The 20,425-nt window shown below is 37.9% G+C and overlaps 4 protein-coding genes across 7 annotated transcripts; 2 read left to right on the forward strand and 2 right to left on the reverse strand.

Annotated features, from left to right (window-relative positions):
* The first annotated feature begins 98 nt into the window (after positions 1-98).
* On the forward strand, positions 99-5,001 carry Obp84a (Odorant-binding protein 84a). 2 transcript variants are annotated; one of them, XM_067759183.1, is made up of 6 exons: positions 99-907; positions 1,109-1,215; positions 3,001-3,188; positions 3,271-3,332; positions 3,407-3,533; positions 3,597-5,001. In XM_067759183.1, the coding sequence occupies exons 2-6, from the start codon at positions 1,130-1,132 to the stop codon at positions 3,683-3,685; spliced, it is 552 nt and encodes a 183-aa protein (XP_067615284.1). In that variant the 5' UTR covers positions 99-907; positions 1,109-1,129; the 3' UTR covers positions 3,686-5,001. The 2 variants fall into 2 exon arrangements, with proteins under 2 accessions (XP_067615284.1, XP_067615285.1); XM_067759184.1 differs by lacking the exons at positions 99-907; positions 1,109-1,215 and having other exon boundaries at positions 1,284-3,188.
* Dtwd2 (DTW domain containing 2) lies at positions 3,201-5,011 on the reverse strand. Its single transcript, XM_067759180.1, has 2 exons — positions 4,809-5,011; positions 3,201-4,747 (listed from the first exon to the last, which is right to left on the reverse strand). The coding sequence occupies exons 1-2, from the start codon at positions 4,916-4,918 to the stop codon at positions 3,979-3,981; spliced, it is 879 nt and encodes a 292-aa protein (XP_067615281.1). The 5' UTR covers positions 4,919-5,011; the 3' UTR covers positions 3,201-3,978.
* A 120-nt stretch (positions 5,012-5,131) lies between these two features.
* LOC137236501 (serine/threonine-protein kinase 16) lies at positions 5,132-16,238 on the forward strand. Of its 2 annotated transcripts, XR_010948452.1 has the most exons (5): positions 5,132-5,975; positions 6,036-6,630; positions 6,696-7,079; positions 7,153-7,527; positions 16,082-16,238. XR_010948452.1 is itself a non-coding variant. In XM_067759179.1 (3 exons), the coding sequence occupies exons 1-3, from the start codon at positions 5,863-5,865 to the stop codon at positions 6,945-6,947; spliced, it is 960 nt and encodes a 319-aa protein (XP_067615280.1). In that variant the 5' UTR covers positions 5,132-5,862; the 3' UTR covers positions 6,948-7,122. The 2 variants fall into 2 exon arrangements, 1 of the variants encoding a protein (XP_067615280.1); XM_067759179.1 differs by lacking the exons at positions 7,153-7,527; positions 16,082-16,238 and having other exon boundaries at positions 6,696-7,122.
* LOC137236503 (G patch domain-containing protein 11) lies at positions 7,006-9,146 on the reverse strand. 2 transcript variants are annotated; one of them, XM_067759182.1, is made up of 4 exons: positions 9,040-9,146; positions 8,092-8,472; positions 7,573-8,040; positions 7,006-7,498 (listed from the first exon to the last, which is right to left on the reverse strand). In XM_067759182.1, exons 2-4 carry the CDS (start codon positions 8,136-8,138, stop codon positions 7,186-7,188), a joined length of 828 nt encoding a protein of 275 aa, XP_067615283.1. In that variant the 5' UTR covers positions 8,139-8,472; positions 9,040-9,146; the 3' UTR covers positions 7,006-7,185. The 2 variants fall into 2 exon arrangements, with proteins under 2 accessions (XP_067615283.1, XP_067615282.1); XM_067759181.1 differs by having other exon boundaries at positions 8,092-9,144.
* Positions 16,239-20,425: the final 4,187 nt, after the last annotated feature.

Genomic DNA, 20,425 nt, shown 5'->3' on the forward strand with positions numbered 1-20,425 from the left:
TAGGTTAAGGCCCATTAATCGATCACATTGGAGATGGTTATGGATATGGGTGTGACTAAGATTACGGCGTCAGGGTTAAGGAAGTTTAATTCGCCCTATAGTCATAACCATATTTTACTTATCCAAGTTAACACGCGCCAGTTGCCCTTATCGCAACAGTCCCACGTATGGCCAGTACACGCGCGCCGAGTCAGCAAATTATATTTCCCACAACATACGACTGCGCATGGCAACCCAACACCTTAATTCAAGGCCATGGTTAGTGACGGCAACTAACACCTGCAAATTATGGTTCTCACTACATACGGCCGCGCATGGCAACCTAACACCTTAATTCAAGGCCACGGTTAGTGACGGCAATTAACACTCATGCTACGGAACTACTCCAGACGCACAGTCAGCTAAATTCTATTACACATGATTGTGAAATGCACACATACAGCACCTGTGGGAAGAAACTTACTTCAACATTCTCACACAGCGGGCTGTCAACAAGTTACGCAAGAGGCGCGTCGCGGCTTGTTGATTGGCTATATATGGGAGCAGTTGCGGCAGAGCCGGCAGTCGAGTTCGGGACGGATTAGAGTTAACAGTAAATTAAACTTAGTTATAATTGTGAATTAATTGAATTAAAATATACTTGTAAAATACTATTTGAACTTGTGTTGTTTAGTGTTGTTGGTTGGGCGAGTTGGCCCAACAAATAAATTTTTTTATAAAACAAGGACTATAGTCCTTTAACTTCCATATCAAATTGGCATCAGTTATGGGTGCCTTAACCTAAAAATCGTGAAAACTTCATAAAAATTAAAAAAACGCAAAAAATTACAAACATATACCATAAAAATAAGTCTCTAAGTCAAAACGAATTCAAAACAATAAATAAAATCTACAAAAAGTTAATAAATTCTCCAACTCAAGGGCCAGTTAAAGGGCGAATTAGTGGCGACCTATAACCAGATAAAACAGCTGATCGAACCAACCTTATGGAAATCAATGTAATTGATTAATGGTGCCATACTAGGCAATGGACCAACTCATGTTTCTGCACGAATATATTATAAGCCAATCATTGCTCGCTTTAAACGATTGTAATCACACACGATGTTTATTGGACTGAGGGTACTCCATGGATTACTCTGATGTTATACGGAGCTGGAGTTTATGGTCCAGTCTTAGGACATGCATGCATGGAGTACTCGCGATTTTTGCAGGGTAAGTCACCATTAACTGGCCCTTAATGGCATGGGACACGATATCGGTGGTAAAATACCGTTCCAGTACTCCTTTATGGCTGAGACACAATGAAGTTTTTCATATACATAGATGCGTTGAAAGAAATCTCATGAATGCCAATAAGAGCTCCGTCACATAAGCAGTTTTTCATATAAATGCGTTTTACTCAATCTTATGCATTATAAGTATATTGCACATATATTAAGGAGAACGGCAGATTAAGCGACACTGGCGCCATTTGACATAAAAAAGTAGCCAACTTCCAACTCTTGGTGCAAGCAAAGCATAAGAAGAAGAATGTGACATTTGCTTTGGGTACTTTCAAACTTTGCAAGTGAAATTATTTTTCCCACTCGTTGGTAACTTTTCTAAAATTTTTCACAGATGAATACGACACAAAATATGTTAGCAAGTATTTTTGTTGTATAGAGAGAATGTTTACAACATTGCTGTGCGAATTTTTGTATGTGAATGGGCAAGGCAAAATAAACTTTAATTGCCAAGTCTGAATTTCTTTCATATTTACAAACTCAACACCTTGTGTGCTTGTATTCCTAGTAGTCAAAAGGAATACTTTCTGGGTCGGAAAGTTTTTATTCCTTAGTGTAGCACAGCTCATAATTAGATTTCCTTTGTTACTCCTTGTTGCATATGTAGCTTTCAGTAGTTTTCCCTCTTAAATATACTAAGAGTTTATATCGACTGCAGAGTGGAATATCACCTTATCTTGGCTACCTGTTCGAAAGCACCAAACTTCATAATGGTTTTTAAAAACACCCCCTGTTTCTGAATTTATTTCAAAAACGCACTATCTCACATCCGTGAATGGTGGTACTTGGGCGCGAAATCTCTTTCCCTCTCTGTGGCTCAGAGTTGCGCTTGCCTCATAACCACTTTGTAATTAGCTGGATCGGGTATGCGATTCATGTATTTCCCTTAATTTTGACGACTAGCTTTTGGGAGTGCTGTCGATGTGATGGTCCTTTGCCGGATACAGATCCGGTACGCTCCGGTAACACAGCACCATTAAGATGCTAGCTCGACCATCTCGGGAACGATTTATGTGGCCACATTAAACTTTCAGGTCATCCCAACCCCAAGTTCCATGAGGAGCTTAGGGTCGCCAGAGCCTCGTTTGTTAGTGATACAGGATTCGCCGCGGATAGGTGAGGTTGACAATTGGGTTTGGAGAAGCTATATATTGCGCTGGCAACCTGAAAAGGTTGCGCTACACAACCCCTTGAATCTGGTATTTTAGTCGCCTCTTACGACAGGCATACCTACCGCGGGTATATTCTAACCCCCTGACCCGTTGGGGTTTATATAATTTATCGCTTTTAATGTTTTCGAAGTTCGCCCTTTTGCTCCCTATAATACCTCTTATAAAACCTATATTAGCTAGAAATGCGTACAATTCAAATGACGAAAGAAAGGAGACCAAATGTATGGCTCGACCTCTTCACAAAATTGGTTCGACCCAATATCCAGGAAAAAAATATACGTTGTATAATAAATCGAACTTTTGTTATGCCCCAGAATATAATTGGATGAGTGCAGTTCCGCAACAATTATTTGAAATTTGGTTTGAATAGTTCCTATTTTGCGAATTGTTATAAAAGGGGGCTGAATTATTTCGTATGGCCGTTTCTCTCTTTTTTAACTTCCGAGTTTTAACAATACTTCAGTGTAGTTTTTTAGTGCAAATATGTGTTGCAGTAGTGTATGCATAAAATTTATAGTTCTAGTAGTAATAATTAATTGTAGTAAGATAGCAGCGCAACGCCCTAGGGATAATGGTGATATTTATGTAAGGCGAAGTGATCAAATTGCTAACAGCAAAACCTCAACAAATGAGAATGGACAACCAATTGTGTTACAGGAGAACAATAATAGCAGCGTAAATGTTGAGGAAATAATGAATATTTGTAATTCCAGCTTTTCTATACCAATTGGTAAACTTTTGATTTGTCAAAGATGATCAGGATGTAATTTAATTTTATTAATGAAAATTTATATATCATCATGCTCTTATAGATTATATTATACAATTCAATACCACTGGCGAATTACCCGATACAACCGATAAAACGGGCATGGTAAGAGCACCATCAAATAATTATTAACTTAGAAAGAACTTATATACTACATGTACATATTTTGTATTTCCTAGTGTTACATACGTTGTTACTTTGAAAAATCAGGCTTAATAGAAAATTGGAAGTTAAACAAAGATCTCGTAATGTCAGTTATGTGGCCGATAATGTATGATTCAATCGATGCTTGCGAGCGAGAAGAAAGTAAGACAGCATTGCAAAATTAACATATCTTTTTAATAATGTACATAATTAAAAAATTTGCAGAAAATGAAATTAATGCTTGTGTACGCACTTATGCCATCGCCAAGTGTTTAATGACACGTACTTTATATAATGTGCATAATCAAACATAGTTAATCCAGCATAGTTAACGATATAGTAGGCAGGATTGAGTTCCTAATAATTACGCTACTTTGTATAAACAATTTCGTATATAATTTTACAAGATTTATAATAATTTTACATTTAATTAGGAGCAAAATTGTCTTATGCATTTTATAAACTACGAAAAATTAAACTACTAAAAACAATCTAGCAAAACCAATGAATGTAGATAAATGCAAAGTTTTGTTTTATCAGCATACATACAACCGCCGACAGACATTTTGGTGAAAAATGCCAAGCATTACAAAAAATGTAGCAACTATCACGTGTCCTGTTGCTGCTGTTGTTGTTTTAAATTTGTATCAATTCCATTCATCATATTATTTTCCAGCGTCTCAGGTCGACATATTGTACTATAATTAAGTAAACGGTATAGACGCTTACCAATTTGTTTTGGATATAGTTGATTTTTAATAAGAAATTCCTTTGATTGATGCTCTACAGCGCCATTGTCTAACTGATATTTACACAAAGTATGCAACGGACGAACTAAAACCGAACGCAGCTCTGGCCGTTCTTCCAATACGGATAAAGCTTGTGCCCCTGTTTCCAGCGTACTCAAACAGCCTTCGGTGGGTTGTGTGCGTATGATATAATCACTACTGCCTGTTGCAACAAGTTTGACTTGTCGCATGCGATGTAGTATAGGACTACTTGCATAAATACCTTTCGCTTGTGGCCAAGTACCATCGATGAGTACTAAAATGAAGGCACTTTTTTCCACCGAGTTTATTTCGTTTTGTGCTATTTTAGATTTTACATTTTCTATAGGCACAGAATCTGTACTGGGATACAACAATAATGCGTTTGGTGATTTTAATATGGGTTCAAGTTCTGCTTGATTTTTCGTCGATGGAAACCGTTTGCCTTTGTATACAACACATTTGCCTGGTGTTAGGCCAAGTTGTAGCATAAGTGCTGTACGTAAGGAACGCTTTTCTTCAGCAGGATGTTGCAATATTACAATCGAAGATTTTATGTCAATTGGCGGGTTGGGCAAAGATGGACACCAACAAACTACAGCTGGTCGTCTGCAAAATGATATTACGAGATTATTCATGTATGCATGAACTACTGCAAATTGGAACTCACTTGCACTTGTCACATTTATCACGCTTGTCTGGTGGATCCAAATGTATGGCAAATAAATCGTCACAACATTCTTCAAGTAACCGAGTGCAATTGGCAGAATTCGTATCCATAATGATCTTTAATCAATAATGTGTATAAAATTATTGAAATATACACATATGCTATAAGTTTTGCAAAACTGCAGTCACAAAAATAGCGGTTTGAGACACAGGATGACATATGTTTTATATTTCAAATATTGTGCCCACGGTTTCTAAAGGCGCATTCATAGCATGACTCAATTATATGGTTGGATCATGTTATCAGCTGATTTTTCAAAGAGATGAAAAAGGCAAAATGTTTCAACCCGTATACCGAAAAAAATAGATATGCTAGGGGGCACACTGTTGAGTTGGGAATAGTTTATAGAACCCGTCGTCATAGTGTACCTATACAAGTGTGTTCACTAAGCGATAAACGTCAAAACTACAAACAGCCTCGCTCACCTGATGGAAATCTCAGGTATAGAGTCGCATTTTTGGTCTCAACGACAACATTTTTGACTACCAATCGTATCGACTTTTTCAATTTTTCAATCATTCGGCGCACTCGGTAATGGTAACCATTTTGAATTCGCTGTCATTCCGAATCCAGCGAGTGCCTGTCAGAATGCTTGACAGATAAGTCAACACACTTGTACTTGTACACTATGGCTATGAATCCCATCACGCCAGTGTCGCTTTATCTACTGTTCTTCATAAGTACGTGCAATCTACTCATAATCTCATCTATATGAAGAACAGCTGTCTTTTCAGTTTTAATTTGTTCTGTGACCTCTGTGTTACTTGATGACAGCTCAAATTTGCCAATGCCATATGATTGTATCACTCGAATATTTGTTTTTGTTTCCACCTAGATTTTTGTTCATCCGCAGTGTTTCCAATAACTTTTGTTTTTCTTTAAAATATTAATGTTTATTTTTTTAAGTAGATAGTGAAATTATTGAACATATTTATTGAAGTCCAAATAACAACATAACATCAGTAAAATACCCACTCTACCTTCCAACAAAACCATGAATAGCTTAGGATGGACTTTATTAGTAAAAAGCGGATGTCTCTTCTGCGCAAAAGAGACAGTACACATCAAAGGTACTAAATACATTATACGTGATCGGTTAGCGCAGGGGTAAGTTCACAACCTTTTCCTATCAATAAATCCAACATTGAACATACCTTCTTTCGGTAGTGGCTTCAGTTTGATCGATTTAGCGGAAAACTCCGTCACTCATAAGCTATATGCAGTGAAACGCATCACCTGCCACAGCATCGATGACCAAAATATTGCTTTACGTGAAATTGAAAATTGTCGGCGGATCGATTCTGAGAATGTTATTAAAGTTATAGATTATGAGCTGAAAGGATCAGCGGATATTGTCATCAATACAACGAGCAACTTATACATTGTACTGCCATACTATAAGAATGGTTCATTAGCCGATCATCTGCAGATGCGCGCACGCAAAGGGGATCATATGTCTGAAGCACAAATTCTACAAGTGTTCATAGGTATTTGCAATGGTTTGCAAGCCATACATGAAACAAAACCAGTGCCGTTAGCACATCGTGACCTGAAGACTGCAAACATTTGTTTGTCCGATACGTTCGAGCCAATAATTGTTGACTTGGGATCCATGACAGAGGCCCGTTTACAAATTTGTGGTCAAAATGAAGCACAGCGTCTACAGGATGAGGCAGAGGAACGTAGTTCGATAGTGTATCGTGCACCAGAGCTATTCTCGGTGAAATCATATTCTACTATAGATGAACGCACAGATATTTGGGTTTGTTAATATCGATAGACATTGAAATACAAATTTAAAAAATGTGTTATTAATATCTCTTACAGAGTCTCGGTTGTGTTCTCTATGCAATGTGTTTTTTTCACTGTCCGTTCGATTCGGTGTATGAAAAGGGAGATAGTGTAGCTTTGGCGGTACTAAGTGGTAATATCAACATTCCAGATAGTTCTATATATTCAGAAGATATGCATGACTTGATCAAATATATGCTGCGTATGGATCCAATGGAGCGCCCGTTTATTTTTAGCGTTATTGAAAAGGCTCAGGATTTGATACATAAGCTAGATGGACGAGTTTAGTGAAGCTCGACGGCTTGCAATCGTTAAACTTGTTTACATCCATACTAATTTCAGTAAATAGGCGAAATGTATTAAATTTTTCAAATTAATAAGATTATGGTGATCAAAATTGATGTAAACAAATATTTATAGGTAATAATTAATTGAACATACTTGACAATTTACGTAAACGTAATAGATATTTTTACTTTCTTTTTAATGTAAGTAAAATCTATGACCGCAAATGAAGCATTCTTATTTAATGATCATCGCGTGTATCTCCTGGACAATTTGCGCTAAAATCGTCATCGTCTTTATAACGTATACCACACCAGTAGCAAAATCTGTAAGAGGTACGCAAATAACTTGTCAGCATTTCAAGTTTTTCTGCGGTTGTGTAGTCTTCCTCCTGAGATGTATCATTCGGTTCTACATTGACTTGCGGGGTATCATTTACTGTTTCATCATCTGCTTCGTTGGAAATTTCAAGGCGTTCAGGCCAAAACCATTTCAAATCCGGTTCTTGGAGACCATGCTCTGTGTCTAATGTTTCACAGGATAGCTGACAGCGTCTGTATATATGTACATAGATTAATAAATAGTAAGTGTCAAGATATCATAAACATTATCCAATATATTTACTAACTTTAGAGCTGCCACTGCAAAACGTTCATCAGCTCTTTGCTGAGTACGCTTGCGGAATTCTTCTACGGTCACAACATCACCACCAGTAAGCTTTTTCCGTAGCTGTTGTTCGTGTATTTGCCTTTGTCGTTCTTTTAAATCCCGTAATGCTGTTTCACGGCCTAAACCACCGCGATCTGTCTTGATGTTAATGCCAATCGGCTCGGTTAATCGTTTTTCTACTTCAGTACATGTAGTTTCCCTACCCAGCGCTTGTCCGGGTTTGTATCCCATTCTGGCAAGCATTTGAAAACCTTTATTTTGATGCTCAATTGGGCGGTTTAATGATTCTTGTAATGCTTTCTGGTCTATTTTCCCACTGCGTGCTAAACTCTCCTGCTTTTGGCGCTTCGTTTGTTCCTTCTTGCGTTCCTCCATAGCCAGCTGTCGCTTTTTATTTGTTTGTTGTATTAGGCTCGGGCGAACATCTCTGACAACATAATATTAAAACGATTTATTGAAAAACGTTCCAACTACTTACCCAGATAGATATTTGTCCGACATGTAATCATCCTCTTCATCTGACATGACATCTGTTATTTGATTAAGAATTCCGTTGAATAATACAAATTTGTTTACTACAAACTTTTGGTAACAATAAAGAGTGATGGGAAATTGGACTCACAACACCTAATCACTACTCATCGAACTTGATGATTAATCGATAGTTTACTTTCTAATTTGGACTGATTTGAGCAAGTTCACATCACAAATCGTTGGATCATGTGGTCCACTGGAGTACTTGCGATTATACTCCTCTGTAATACAGCAATGGACCAACTCGTGTTTCTACACGAACACATTTGTAAGCCAATCATTGCTCGTTTTTAACGATTGTAATCACTACACGATGTTTATTGGACTGTGGGTACTCCATGGATTACTCTGATGTAATGCGGAGCAGGAGTATATGCTCCAGTCATAGGACATCGCAATGTTAATTGGACCATATTTTGTGTATGAATTGTGGTTAATTTTGGAGTACTTGGTTGGTCCATATACATACATGCATGGAGTAACCGCGATTTTTGCAGGGTTGTGGTGAGTTCACGTGGCACCTAGTTAACTCGATGTTATCACTATTATGTTTTGCTAAGTAATGAGTCCACGCGGCGGTTCCAAGATTTGTGGACCAAAAAAAACAATTGTGATATCTTATCCGTCAACTGCCTGACAGAATGTTCGAGATGGCGGCTTTTTCGCAATTTTTCAGGATGTTCAATATGGCGTCACATACGGCAAGCTACCCTTCAAAAAACGCGAGTACTCCATAAATAATGTAAGGAATACTCCTTTGGGAGTATAGGAGTGTTCCAAAACTAATCTGTATTCATACAAAAAATGTGCTCCAATTAACATTGCGATGTCCTAGGAGAGGAGTAGGTGATCCCACTCTCCCTTTGTTTGTGAGTATCCATAGAGTACATACGTGAGAGCACTTTCACTGTAGTACTCCATGGAGCACCCACGGAGGATCATATGCCAAAGTACTAAAGAGGAATGTGTCGGAAAGAATTATCGGAGTGAATTTAATTTAAAATGAAAGTAATACAACCATAGTGTACCTATACCAAGTGTGTTCACTAAGCGATAAACGTCAAAACTACAAACAGCCTCGCTCACCTGATGGAAATCTCAGGTCTAGAGTCGCATTTTTGGTCTCAACGACAACATTTTTGTCTACCAATCGTCTCGACTTTATCAATTTTTCAATCATTCGGAGCATTCGGTAATGGTATCCATTTTGAATTCGCTGTCATTCCGAATCCAGCGAGTGCCTGTCAGAATGCTTGACAGATAAGTCAACACACTTGTACTTGTACACTATGAATACAACTTTCATATTTTTTACTACGAATATTCTTATGTTATTTAGCATTTGCGTGAATAAAGAAACTAATATTTCTCTATACTATAGTATGTAAACATAAAACCAGTGCGCGGTTGCATTTTATCAGAGTTGCCATAGTAAAATTTTATTATCAGTTATTTGTATGCAATATTTTACGTTTGGCAACTCTGTTGGATCGTCGTCGTGTCGTGATCACGGGCGTTAAAAAACGAGCAATGATCGGCTGATGGTGGTCCGCAAACGCATTGCAAAGGAGTATTGTTAGAGTACTCCAACATGAAGAAAATGGAACACGTAATCCAACAATTTTTGCAGGGTAATTTGAAATTAATGTATTTAATTGGAACAAGTGCAGAATATATACATTTGTAAAAAAAAAAAAAATCGGACTTTATAGATTTTTATGCTGGTTCCAACGGTATATTTCTTTTTTGGTGCAAATGAAAGGTTTGGGGTAATTCCATGTCAAAAGGCCAAATTATGAATTTTTCAAGTCAAAATATATCCGAAACTAGTGGATGGATTTCAAAAATTAAAAAATCGAAAGATAACTTTTAAATATACCTTTCATCTGATGTATATATATCTTTAGCTTTTCTAGTCTTTATTTACCAAAAATTTTAAAAAGCTCTTTTCTGCATTCGTGAACGACCTAATATTACCTTATAACTCTTCTTATGTTTATTGTTGTGTTAGCCGATCCAACACCGGCTGCGCCATGCACAGTAATTCTGCGTAGAACACCTTTCTGCATAGGCGGCCTTCGGCCGCGCTTATGAAAAATAACCCTGCAAAAATTGTTGGATTACGTGTTCCATTTTCTTCATGTTGGAGTACTCTACCAATACTCCTTTGCAATGCGTTGGCGGACCACCATCAGCCGATCATTGCTCGTTTTTTAACGACCGTGATCACGACACGATGACGATCGAACAGAGTTGCCAAAAGTAAAATATTGCATACAAATAACTGATAATAAAATTTTACTATGGCAACTCTGATAAAATGCAACCGCGCATTGCTTTTATGTATACATACTATAGTATAGAGAAATATTAGTTTCTTTATTCCCTGCAAAAATCGCGAGTACTCCATGCATGCATGTATGGAGTACTCGCTATGGACCAACAGAGTGCTCCAAAATTAACCATAATTCATACAAAAAATATGGTCCAATTAACATTGCGATGTCCTAGGACGGGACCATATACTCCAGCTCCGCGTTACATCAGAGTAATCCATGGAGTACCCACAATCCAATAAACATCGTGTAGTGATTACAATCGTTAAAAACGAGCAATGATCGGCTTACAATATGTTCGTGTATAAATATGAGTTGGTCCATTGCTGCATTACAGTGGAGTACAATGGTAAGTACTCCAGTGGACCACATGATCCAACGATTTTTGTAGGGTTCACGCAAATGCTAAATAACATAAGAATATTGGTAGTAAAAAATATAAAAGTTGTATTGCCCCTCTTCATTTACTTTCATTTTAAATTAAACTCACTCCGATAATTCTTTCCGACACAATTCCTCTTTAGGACTTTCGCATATGATCCTCTGTGGGTGCTCCATGGAGTACAACCGTGACAGTACTTTGGAAAGTACTCTCACGTATGTACTCTATGGGATACTCACAAACAAAGCGAGAGTGGGATCACCTACTCCTCTCCTAGGACATCGCAATGTTAACTGGAGCACATTTTTTGTATGAATACAGATTAGTTTTGGAACACTCCTATACTCCTAAAGGAGTATTCCTTACATTATTTAAGGAGTACTCGCGTTTTTTGAAGGGAAAAGCTAATGAGACTTTGCAGGAGTTTGCGTCAGATGTCGAAAGGCTTGCACATTTGGCGAATTCCGACGCACCCGTGGAATACACTAAAAGGGTAAAGATTCAGAGCTTTATAAATGGCATACGAGATGTGAAAACGAAGCGAGCTACATATGCGAATCCAAAACTAAAATTTTCTGAAACGGTATCGCATGCACTGACTCAGGAAACAGCCTCACTTTTGAGTAAGCCAGCGCACAAAGCTCATCGCGTAGAAGTGGAATGGCCAGACTGGGTAGACGCAATTTTGGAAGCATTGAAGGGTACACAGCAGAAAAATAATGATGCAGTCAAATGGTTTAAGTGTGGAAAGCAAGGGTACATTGCGCGTTATTGCAACACCAACCCTAACAGTTCCAACAATGGCGGTGGTCGTAAACGCAGAGCTGAAGGAGATGAGCAAATCTGCAAGACCAATCAATCGTTAAACTAAAGCGAGTCAGCCGCAAGGGGCGACAGCTGGCTCCCTCAATTGAATGCCCCATAATCTCTATCTCGCAAATTGGAAGAAGGTCAAGCAATCTTACTGTCGGAGGACATGTGGATGGAAAGGAACGTTTACTGACTGTAGATACGGGTGCATCCCATTCCATCATTCGATCAGATTTAGTCAACAAGAAGATAAGACCATTGCTTGGAGCAATATTACGTACAGCCACGGGAGAGGACACCCAGGTAATTGGAGAAGTAGAATGTGAAGTAGCAATTGGGAACGTCACGGTACTACACAATTTTATAGTGGCAGGTATTGTTGATGAAATCATAATTGGAGTGGACTTCTTAATCAACCAAGGCATCAAGATCGATATGCAAAGCAAGACGATGCGATATAAGAACATGGATGTGCCACTTAATTTCGGCTACGAGAGAGGCTACAGCAGTAAACGAGTGCTGGTGGAAGAGAGTCAGCAAATACCACCAAAATCAGAAGCAGTCATCTGGGCAAATGTTGATGGAGATTGTGGGACAAACAAATTGTGGGTTGTCGAAGCAGCACATAAATCAGCACTGAACATACTTGTAGGAAAAACCCTGGCTATGACAAAACAAGCTGGACGTATTCTGGTAAGAGTACTCAATGAGTTCAAGTCACCATTCAATTTGACCAAAGAAGCTATTTTGGGAAGATGCCAAGAGGCCGAAGTAGTTATTAACTGTGAACAGCTCCAGGAACACGTTTCATCTAGTAATACTGATCTTTCAAATAACATCACGGCATGGATGCAGGGGCTAGAGGAAGCCTATCAGAGTAAGGCAAAACAACTGCTCCTAAAGTACGCGAACATATTTGACCAGGATGGTTCCAAACCAGGCCGCACCAATGTTGTGAAAAATTAAATTGACACGTCAGATGCGAGGCCGATCCGTCAAGCTCCACGTAGTGTTCCACTGGCGAAGAGTTTTGAGTCAAATCATATAAGAAATGAGCGACAGCGGCGTCAAAGAACTATCATCTAGTCCATGGAGCTCACTGGTAGTACTTGTAAAGAAGAAGGATGGAAAAATGAGGTTTTGCGTGGACTACCGGAAGTTGAATGACGTTACGAAAAAGGATAGCTACCCATTGCCTAGAATTGACGACACTCTGGACTCGCTATCTGGTACGAAATGGTTTTCCACACTGGACTTGAAAAGCGGCTATTGGCAGGTTGAGGTGAAGGAGGAAGATAAAGAGAAAACAGCCTTCAGTGTCGGTGATGGTCTGTGGCAATTTACGGTGATGCCTTTTGGACTTTGTAATGCACCAGCTACTTTTGAGAGACTCATGGACCAGGTACTGAAAGGAATACATTGGAAAACATGCTTGGTGTACCTGGACGACATCTTCGTATTGGGCAAGAACTTTGATGAACATCTTAAGAACCTGTAGGAAGTTTTCCAGAGAATAGCTGGCGCTGGTCTGAAGTTAAGTCCCTAAAAGTGTGCGCTGTTTAAAAAGGAAGTCAATTATTTGGGTCACAAGGTAACAACAGAGGGCATCTGCACTGCGAACGAAAAAGTAGAGGCTGTAAAGTATTGGCCAAGACCATAGAATCTACATGAATTGAGAAGTTTCCTTGGGCTGTGCACATATTACCGCCGATTTGTACCAAATTTTTCCATAGCCTCCATGAGCTTACAAGAAAAAACAAAGCTTTTGAATCGAAGAAGGAGCAAGAAGTGGCTTTCCAAACATTGAAGGAGCGTTTGTGCACTGCCCCAATGTTAGCATATCCGATTCCAGGAGCAACATTTATTCTAGATACAGATGCGAGTGGATATGCTATAGGAGGCGTTTTATCACAACTGGTCGATGGACAGGAGAAGGTAGTTGCATATTAGAGCCGTTCGATTGGAAAACCAGAGAGGGACTACTGTGTTACGCGGAGAGAGCTGTTGGCATTGGTAGACTGCATTAAACATTTTCACAAATACCTCTACGGCCAGCGATTCCGTGTCAGGACAGATCACGCAGCGTTGAAATGCCTTCTGCAGTTCCGTAAACCGGAAGGACAATTGGCACGGTGGATCGAGCGACTACAGAGCTATGACTTTTCCATTGAGCATCGAAAAGATAGTACCCATGGAAATGCCGATGCAATGTCACGAAGACCATGTAGTTTGGAATGCAAGCCCTGTTCAAAGGCCGAGGCTAAAGAAGACATTATAGATGTCCGGCTAATGACTATAACGTGTACGGATGAATGGGACAAGGAACAACTAAGAAAGTGTCAGCTAGAAGATACAGATCTGTCACATGTTATGCAAGGGCTCGAACGAAACGAAAGACAAAGCAGAGAAGAGATGTCAGCAGAGAGTCCCATTGCGAAGACATATTTGGCACATTGGAACAGTTTAGAATTGATATCCGGTTGCTTGCATCGAGTATGGGAGAGTGAGGATGGTCAATGCAAGAAGAAACTGATAGTTGTTCCCAGAAAGAGGATTCCTGACGTGCTCAGCGAGCTGCACAATGGTCCAAGTGGAGGTCATCTTGGAATCACGAAGACGCTCGAGAAAATTAAGCGGAGATTCTATTGGGTTGGTTGCCGTCAGTCGGTCACCGAGTGGATTGCCAACTGCGAGGTTTGCAACAGAGCGAAAGGGCCCAAAACCCGAAGTCATGGCCAGATGAAGCAGTATATTTCAGGTGCACCATTTGAAAGGATCGCCATGGATGTCGCAGGTCCATTTCCTACTAGCAACCGCGGAAACAAATACGTACTGATTGTTATGGATTATTTCAGTAAATGGCCTGGAGTTACATTCTGACCAAGGCAGGAATTTTTAATCAGCTGTGTTCCAAGAAATGTGCAAGAAGTTGGGCATTTGAAAAACACGGACAACTGCATTGCATCCTCAGTCCGATGGTATGGTGGAACGTGTTAATTGAACATTGGAAGAGGATTTAAGGAAAGTAGTAGACAAGTACATAAAGACTGGGATACACACATATCATTATTCTTGATGGCCTACCGATCGGCAGTACACGACACAACGGGCCAAACTCCCACAAAGGTAATTTTTTCCAATGACCTTCGACTGCCAGCTGATTTGAAGTATGGAATAGATGCCGATGCGGAGAAGAATGTCAAGGAATCCACTGGTGTCTTGGAAGAAGAGCTGAGAGAGATACACGATCTGGTACAAGATGAAAGCGAGGTACGATAAAGCAATTAATTCGGAAGGGTTTCAGGAAGGAGATTTGGTGCTGCTATACAACCCACAACGAAAAAAAGGTTTGTCCCCGAAACTGCAGTGTAACTGGGAAGGCCCATACAAAGTTGTAAAACGGATCAACGATGTAGTGTACCGCATACAAACCATTACCAAACCACGAACCAAAATGAAAGTGGTTCATTTGGAGAGGCTAGCAGCGTTTAGATCGAGAGATTTGTCTGATCGGGACGATCAGAATTAGGTGGAAGGCAGTGTTACGAATATTAGCAAAACTAAGGGGTGCTGCTATCTCTAAGCCGATGCTAAGCAGTGACATGAATTCACATCAATAATTCAATCATTATGTATCTACATAAACGAAACAATAATTGCGTCTACACATATGTACCATGTACGTATACGAGCAGCGGAGAGTCAATGCACAAACACATGCATATATCTGAGATACTCCTGAAAGTATGCAATGAGAAGCTATGAAAACGTGCAATTGTAGTTACAGCTGAAAAGTTTGAGAGCTGATGGACTAGAAGATTGTGGAAATGGAAGCGCCTAGAAGATGCAACGTTGAAATCAGAGAGTATAAAAGGCAGCAAATGTAGAGGCGCTGGAATTCAGTTTGATTCGAGCTATCAAGCAGTTATTGATTAAGCACGCAATCTGGCGGGCAATAGTACAGTTTCATTTAATAAAGACCATTTTGAATTATTACATATTGGAGTTATTTATTCAACAGTTTAGTGATTCGAACTTAGCAGAGGGTTGCAAATAAGATTTGCAAGTAAATTCGTTACAATATGAAGGTGGCGAATAGTCTTCCCAGCTCCGCAACAATGTTTTTTTATCTTGGTAGAACATTATAAGGTAGGGGCACGTCCACATAAATGCAAACAAACATACACTATCAATGTATTTAGTTTTTGTGAAACTCTTTGAATAATTTGTAGTCTAATATTATTTGGGATGTTGACATTGCTCGGGTTTATTATCAGATTCAGTTGTATGCGTAAAACTGCTTGCAATTAATTGATTCACTCACTGTATTGACCAATGAAATGTCACTAAAAATGAACTTCTCTTCCTTTCTGTTCTTTTCTTTTCTGTTCTCTTCTCTTCTGCAGAAGGGTGTACTACGCAGAAGGACATCACCGTGGTGGTAGCCACGGTTATACCACACACACAGACTTGGCATGGCGTAGCCCAGGGTTATTTTTCATAGGCGCGGCCGAAAGCCGCCTATGCAGAAAGGCGTTCTACGCAGAATTACTGTGCATGGCGCAGCCGGTGTTGGATCGGCTAACATAACAATAAACATAAGAAGAGTTATAAGGTAATATTAGCTCTTTCACGAATGCAAAAAAGAGCTTTTTCAAATTTTTGGTAAATAAAGACTAGAAAAGTTAAAGATATATATACATCAGATGAAAGGTATTTTTATAAGTTATTTTTCGATTTTTGATTTTTGAAATCCATCCACTAGTTTCGGAGATATTTTGACTTGAAAAATTCATAATTTCGCCTTTTGACATGGAATTACCCCAAACCTTTCATTTGCACCAAAAATTAAATATACCGTTGGAATCAGCATAAAAATCTCTATAAAGGCCGATTTTTTATTTTTTATTTTTTTTTGACAAATGTATTGTTCCAATTAAATACATTAATTTCAAATTATTCAGAGAATTACAAAAACAAAATACATTGATAGTGTATGTTTGTTTGCATTTATGTCGACGTGCCACCACCTTATAATGTTCTACCAAGATAAAAAGATATTGTTGCGGAGCTGGCAACACTATTCACAACTTATCTTGTTTGATTGATTTTCCGACAGGGTGGATAAATAATGTATATTGGAACGATTTTCCGTCATCCCTTGTCAAATTTAGTTTTGAGACAAACCGGTTTCGGCGTTGTGCCATCATCAGTGTCGATTTTCGTTCTCACAACCTTCATATGTTTTCGTTTGTTTAATTGCAACAACGAAAAAAGCGACAATAGTACCGATGGGTTTTTCGCGAATAACTTTTAAACGAGATAAAAAAAATATACAGACCAATTCTAAATATTCTCGTGGAATTTTGTTCTCGCGGATTTTTTTATTTCCGCGGAAAAATTCCTCCAATTCTTTTCTCCTAGGGAGAAGAATAATTTGGGAATAGGAATTTCGAATTTTCGAAGACAGCTGTTTTGTCAATTGAAATTTCGTTGCGCATTTCTTATTTTGTTTAAAAAATTGTAAAGTTTAATTATTGTTGCCAATTTGTTAGAAATTAAGAAATAAGGTATAAACAATGCACATTATTGCATTTCATGTGGTATTCACTGAAATAAGTAATGAATTGGTGCCACAGCAACATCAACAGAGGAGCATAGGAAGACCTGCGGGATAACACAAATCCGCCGGAGTTGCCTGCATTCATTCTACAAAGCAATTTTCTGGCGGACAAGTTGAGTTGAGTTCCCCTTTCACCATATGCCAAAATCAATTTAAGCCTTCTTAAAAAATCCTTGCCCAATTTCTGGATGGCTGCATCAAATATGCGAAGATCTCTTCCGTTGCTTATGATATACTTTTCGACTTAAAATAAAGAATATTGTGGTTGTTGTTGTCGTTGTATTAACAGTGAGAATATTGTGGTAGAATGTAAATACATATTTTAGCACAAATTTGTACAAATAAGTGTTCTTTCTTAAAATAACCAATTTCCTTTAACTATTTTGATGCATTCCCTTTAATTTAACTAGTGAAAAAACTCCTATCAAATGGCAGAGAAATCTCCCTCTCCCTCACATTCATAATACATACTTTCCGCTTTTTCGAACATTGTTCACAATAGGGGGAAAGGGAGAAGTGAAAAAACTCACAAGGAATTATTATTTGGAATACGAGGAATGGGAGAAGGGAAAAAACTCGCACGGAATTTTCGTTTAGAATTGGTCTGATAATTTCTGCTTTCGGATTCTGAATCTTGACGAAAATACGCGTATTTTGATACTGCTATCGACATGTGCGACCCGAATTTTAAGTGCAGGACTTGAGTTGAAATTTTACTAAATTTGGAAATTAAAAAGCTTATATTTCATAAACTAAGAGTTTCCTAGAGTTGCGAATGATAATTTTGTGATTTTTAGGGCCCCCCTTTTAATCAACAAAATTCCATGTTTTCGGCATGTACGCTTCCCAAGGCATCCGGTTCTATGTACCGGAGCTACTTGGGATTTTCCCGACCAAGGGCTGTCATTTCAGTGTACACTGCTGCAACAACAACATTTCGGCATATCTAAATGGCAGAGCTGTAAAAAGATTAAATCAATTGAGTGTGCATTCTCTCAGCATTCTTTTAAAAATTTGTGATTTTTTGGTTGCATATTATAAATTCCCATTTCTGAATGGGTTAATATACTTTAATTCAAATCGAAAGTGTGAGTGTTATTGAATGGTAAAATATAATTCAATGTAGAGTGTGAATGTAGGAGCCATTCCCACTCTTTATTGAATGTAAACTTGAAATGAATGCATACTTTTTTACCATTCAGTACTAATTTTCTTATATCAGAATTGATATTTTTATACTTCAGTAGCTATACAGGTATGTTAAAGGAATGCTTTTTTTAAAATGTTATAAATCTATGTGATGAAATATGTAATTTTTTAATCGAAACGGCGTGTGTTCCGTCGAGCGTCCCATCATGTTCGTTTCCATGAACATGCGTGTATTTTTGACAGTTCATGTACGCTATGCCATTGTGGCGAGACGATGGTTGCTACCATGTATTTGTATACCAGATACTCAATTTTGTAAATGTTGATTGAGGTCATAGTGTACCTATGCCAAGTGTGTCAACTAAGCAATAAACGTCGAAACTACAAACAGCCTCGCTCACCTGATGCAAATCTCAGGTCTAGAGTTGCATTTTTGATACGTAAGAGTACTTCAAGCTTAGTTGCATTTAATAGTTAAATTAAACTTTGTAGTATTTACAGATGTAATAGTTGCATATATTTCCGCGGAAATAAGAATACTAGATTTGTAGCCTGCAACAATGCGGAAACATATGTAAAGCAAAATTTATTTAAATTAGAGCCAAAATATAAAGCGCCACACGTGTAACATGGAAAAATTTCACTTCTAAGGCTGTTTACACAAATGCATAAGGGCAAAATTATATAAAACGCTTTGGTCACTTCAAAAGCATATATGACACTACTTTATTTTTGCTTGGATTTCAAGCTAAAAAAACTAACGAAACTTTATCGGAACTTCAAAACACAAAAAAAATGTCTATCATGAAAAAGCGAGGCCACTATTCCCCCATAATTAGCGAGTTTGTCATGTTTTTGTTTATGTTTTACATTTTATTTTTACATTGACATTTTTAACGATAAAACAATGCAAATAACACGCGCAAATTATTTCTTTCTCTAATGGTTCACTTTTTTCACAAGAAACTTGATTCTAATTGTGTTTTTATGCACCAAATTTTCAAACTAAAAAAAAACTTTCATTTGTCTGAACAAATAAAGAAAAAACGACCGAATATCAAAAAAACCTATCGAAAAACAAACTGGCTCGTTTGTTTTTAATGAAAGGTTGTATTTTTCTTGTATTTCGTTAGTCTTTTGAAATATAGTTTAGCGCAGGCACGCAACCAAAGTATTTATGAAAAATGTATCGATACTTCGCCCGACAGATGAATTAATGAATGCAACAGAAATATTTGTCATTAAATTTTTTTTTTTTATTAAATTTTTAGAATAATTTTAATAAAAATGCTTTTTCAATTAACTTCTTTGTGCTTTATTACCATTTAAATAACGAAAAAACTGGTCATCACTGTCTATAACTAAATTTTTATGTTGATATTTTGAGGTGGCTTTAATTAAAACCAACCATGTGATATTTGAGCGAGTTTTGTGCTTGTACGACATTTTTCATAATTGATTGGTACTAGAAAAGTGTGTGCACATTCAGCAAAGGCTGCATTCATTTGAATGCTTATTCTGTGTTGAAAAATTTTTGTGTTTCATTCAATTACTTCATTCTTTCTTCGAAGAATTCAAGAGTGCATTCTTTTTTTTCCCACTACTGAATGAAGAATGGGTTGACTTTTAAGCCACATTCCTTAACAAGGAATGAAAGAATGAAGAAAGAGCATTCTTAAATCAATGATTTAAAATTTTAATTCAACATAAAAAGTCTTAGTACAAGTTCCTTCATGTATTCTTCTTAGCGGTATATGATCAAATACTGTATCGCTATACTGGTCCGTGGGTTTGCAAAATGCAATAGTAATATCCGATTTTTATCTATGTATTTAAAATTTGTAAAATATAAAATTGGCTCCAAAGTGCCACTGTTTTTTGGGACAGAATGATACCAACTTCAGATGAAAGATTCAGGTTAACCCCTTTTCTGGTCAACGCGTGCCTTACATGTGGATCACCAGAAAATTTATCTTTT

Source organism: Eurosta solidaginis, chromosome 1, assembly GCF_040869045.1.
Source record: "Eurosta solidaginis isolate ZX-2024a chromosome 1, ASM4086904v1, whole genome shotgun sequence".
Classification (NCBI taxonomy): domain Eukaryota; kingdom Metazoa; phylum Arthropoda; class Insecta; order Diptera; family Tephritidae; genus Eurosta; species Eurosta solidaginis.